Source organism: Corvus kubaryi, unplaced genomic scaffold (assembly GCF_017639235.1).
Source record: "Corvus kubaryi isolate FWS band 111438036 unplaced genomic scaffold, C.kubaryi_AGA036_p1.0 split1-37355, whole genome shotgun sequence".
Classification (NCBI taxonomy): domain Eukaryota; kingdom Metazoa; phylum Chordata; class Aves; order Passeriformes; family Corvidae; genus Corvus; species Corvus kubaryi.
This window is the reverse complement of record NW_024582078.1, coordinates 184,841-187,413: the sequence shown is the minus strand read 5'-3', so window position 1 is coordinate 187,413 and position 2,573 is coordinate 184,841. Positions and strand designations below refer to the sequence as shown.

General features: G+C 65.6%; 1 protein-coding gene across 2 annotated transcripts in view; it reads right to left on the bottom strand.

Annotated features, from left to right (window-relative positions):
• Window positions 1-2,573, bottom strand: part of LOC121657705 (glutathione S-transferase 2) — a 5,695-nt gene that overhangs the window by 2,397 nt on the left and 725 nt on the right. Inside the window, exons 3-8 of one of the 2 annotated variants that reach the window (XM_042013690.1) lie at window positions 2,475-2,539; window positions 2,317-2,398; window positions 2,132-2,232; window positions 1,861-1,956; window positions 1,681-1,791; window positions 1,037-1,206 (exon numbers count right to left, since the gene is read on the bottom strand). The exons of the other annotated variant lie outside the window; for it this stretch is intronic. Of the exons in view, the coding sequence (XP_041869624.1) occupies window positions 1,111-1,206; window positions 1,681-1,791; window positions 1,861-1,956; window positions 2,132-2,232; window positions 2,317-2,398; window positions 2,475-2,539 (551 nt within the window). The 3' untranslated portion in view covers window positions 1,037-1,110. Of the gene's footprint in view, window positions 1-1,036; window positions 1,207-1,680; window positions 1,792-1,860; window positions 1,957-2,131; window positions 2,233-2,316; window positions 2,399-2,474; window positions 2,540-2,573 lie in introns of those variants that run through there. 2 annotated transcript variants of the gene reach the window in all.

Genomic DNA, 2,573 nt, shown 5'->3' with positions numbered 1-2,573 from the left:
CGGGGCTTAACGGGACCGGGGCTTAAAGGGACCGGGGCTTAACGGGACCGCGGTTTAGCGGGACCGGGGTTTAGCGGGACCAGGGCTTAGCGGGGCGGGGCTTAACGGAACCGGGGTTTAATGGGACCAGGGCTTAGCGGGGCGGGGCTCAGAGAGACGGCAGCTCCACGGGGGTCCCCCGTATCTCGAGGGTCTGCGACCCCCCCGAGCTCCATAGGGTCCCCCTTAATAGGCGGCTCTGTGCCCCCCCCCCACGTTCCCATGGAACCCCCTTATCCCGGGGACGCCGCAAGCCCCCCACCGCCCCCGCAGGGCCTTGCGACCCCCCAAACTCCACGGCGTTCCCCGTATCCCGGGAGTTCTCCAACCCTCCCAGCCCCATGGGAACGCCCTTGTCTTGAGGGCTCTGTGACCACCCCACACTCCATGGGGTTCCCCTTATCCTGGGGTGTCTGGAGCCACCCCAAGTTCCGTGGAGTGCCCTTTAACAGGGGGCTCTCTGACCCTCCCCATCCCCGTGGCTCTGCGACCCGCTAAGTTCCGTGGGGTCCTCCTTATCCTGGGGGTTCTGCGACACACCCCACCCATCCCCACGGGACCACCTTATCCTGGGGGCACTGCAACCCCACAAACTCCATGGGGCCCCCTCATTCTGGGGCCCTGCCGCCCCTTAAATTCCATGGGTTCCCCCTTTTCCTGGGAGCCCCGTGACCCCCCCCAAACTCTACGGGAAGCCCCTTATCCTGGGGGTCATGGGTCCCTCTGTGACCCCTCCTCAAGCTTCATCAGGGTCCCCCCTTTCAATCCCCTAAGCTGCAGGGGGGTCTCATTATCCTGGGGGCGATAGGGACCCCACCTTGATCCCCACAGTCTCCATGGGGGGTCCCCCTTATCCTGGGGATGCAGCGGGGAATGGCCTCCCCCATCTCGGGATCCAGGAGGGCCCCACATTCCCCCCAGGGTCACCCCACAAATGAGGGGTTCCCACAGCTCCCACCACAGTCCCTCGGCAGCTCAGTGCACCCCACACAGTGGCTGGACAAGGGGGAGTCCCCCATGATTTATTGGGGAGGTCTGGGGGGGAGTTGGGGGGCAGGGGGGGTCACCCCGTCACTCCTTGGTGTTGCACCACTTCGCCGTGCGCCAGAAAATCGGGGTTTTCATGAAGCGCCCTGAGCGCATGTAGGCAGAGACCTTCTCCAGGGCCTGGGGGAACAGGGACACGTGGGGACATGAATGGGGACACCGTGGGGTCAGGGATGGGGCCCTGGAGGTGTCTGGGATGGGGACAGGGACACCGGGGTATTGGGGTCAGGGATGGGAACACCACCGGGTCAGGGATTGGGACAGAGATGGACCCTGGGGTGTCAGGAATTGGGACAGGGACATTGGTGTGTCAGGGATGGGATGGGGACATTGGGATGTCAGTGTTGGGGACACCGGGGTGTTAGGGACAGGGACTGGGACACCAGCGGGTCAGGGATGGGGTCACAGGGGTGACAGGAATGGGGATGGAGACACACACCGGGGATTTGAGGATGAGGCTTGGGATAGGACAAGGACACAGGCACTGAGGTGTCAGGAATGGCAGTGGGCACAGCGTGGGGGGGTCGGGGATGGGGACACCGGGGTGTCAGGGATGGAGATGGTGCTCTCGGGCTGTCCCGTGTCCCTGCTCACCTCGAAGCGCTGCAGGAACTGGGCCAGGTTTCCCTTCAGCTCCGGACAGTCGGGCACGAACATGCGGTGCTGGTCCAGCACGTCGTACGCCAGGAAGTCCACGAAGGTGAGCTAGTGGAGGGGCAGGGGGGGTCAGCCCCCACAGGGACTCCCCAACCCTCCCCAGCATCCCCCACCCACCTTCTGCCCTGCAAACCAGGGCCGGGAGCCCAGGAACCGCGACAGCTCCTGCAGCTTCTTGGGCAGCTGCTCCAGGTACGCTGGCTTCAGCTTCTCCTGCACGGCGCGGGGGGGCACAGTTCGGGGGGGCTGCTCCCCCCAGCCTCCCCAAACCCAGGGGCATCACCATCACCCCCTGACTGGCATGTGCCCCAACGCACCCCCCGCGCGGGGGGACAGCTCCGGGGTCTGGGGGGGATCCGGCCCCCCATAACCCCCAAGGGGCACTCACAAAATCGGGGTTGTAGCAGAGCCGGACAAAGTTCATCCTCAAATCCATGAGCTGGTTTTCCAGCAGGTCCACGCGCTGCTTCTCCTCCTCCGTCTCACCACCTGCGGGGTGGGGAGGTGTCAACCCCCCCGCCCCAAAAACCCCAGGGACCCCACCCCCGCGTGCGGGGACCCCCCCCCACTCACACATGTTGTGCTTGCGGGCGATGTAGCGCAGGATCGCGTTGCTCTGCGTCAGCTTGGTGGGGCCGTCGATGAGATACGGGAGCTGGGGGTGTCGGGGGGAGCGGGTCAGCCCCGGTGACCCCCACACCCCCCGCCCCACACTCCCGCCCATCACCTACATTGGGGAAGTCGAGCCCCAGTTTCTCCTTCTCGTTGGTCCAGTCGCTCGGGTCATAGTCAGGGGCTGGGGGGGCAGAGAGATTGGGGGGGGGGGGGGG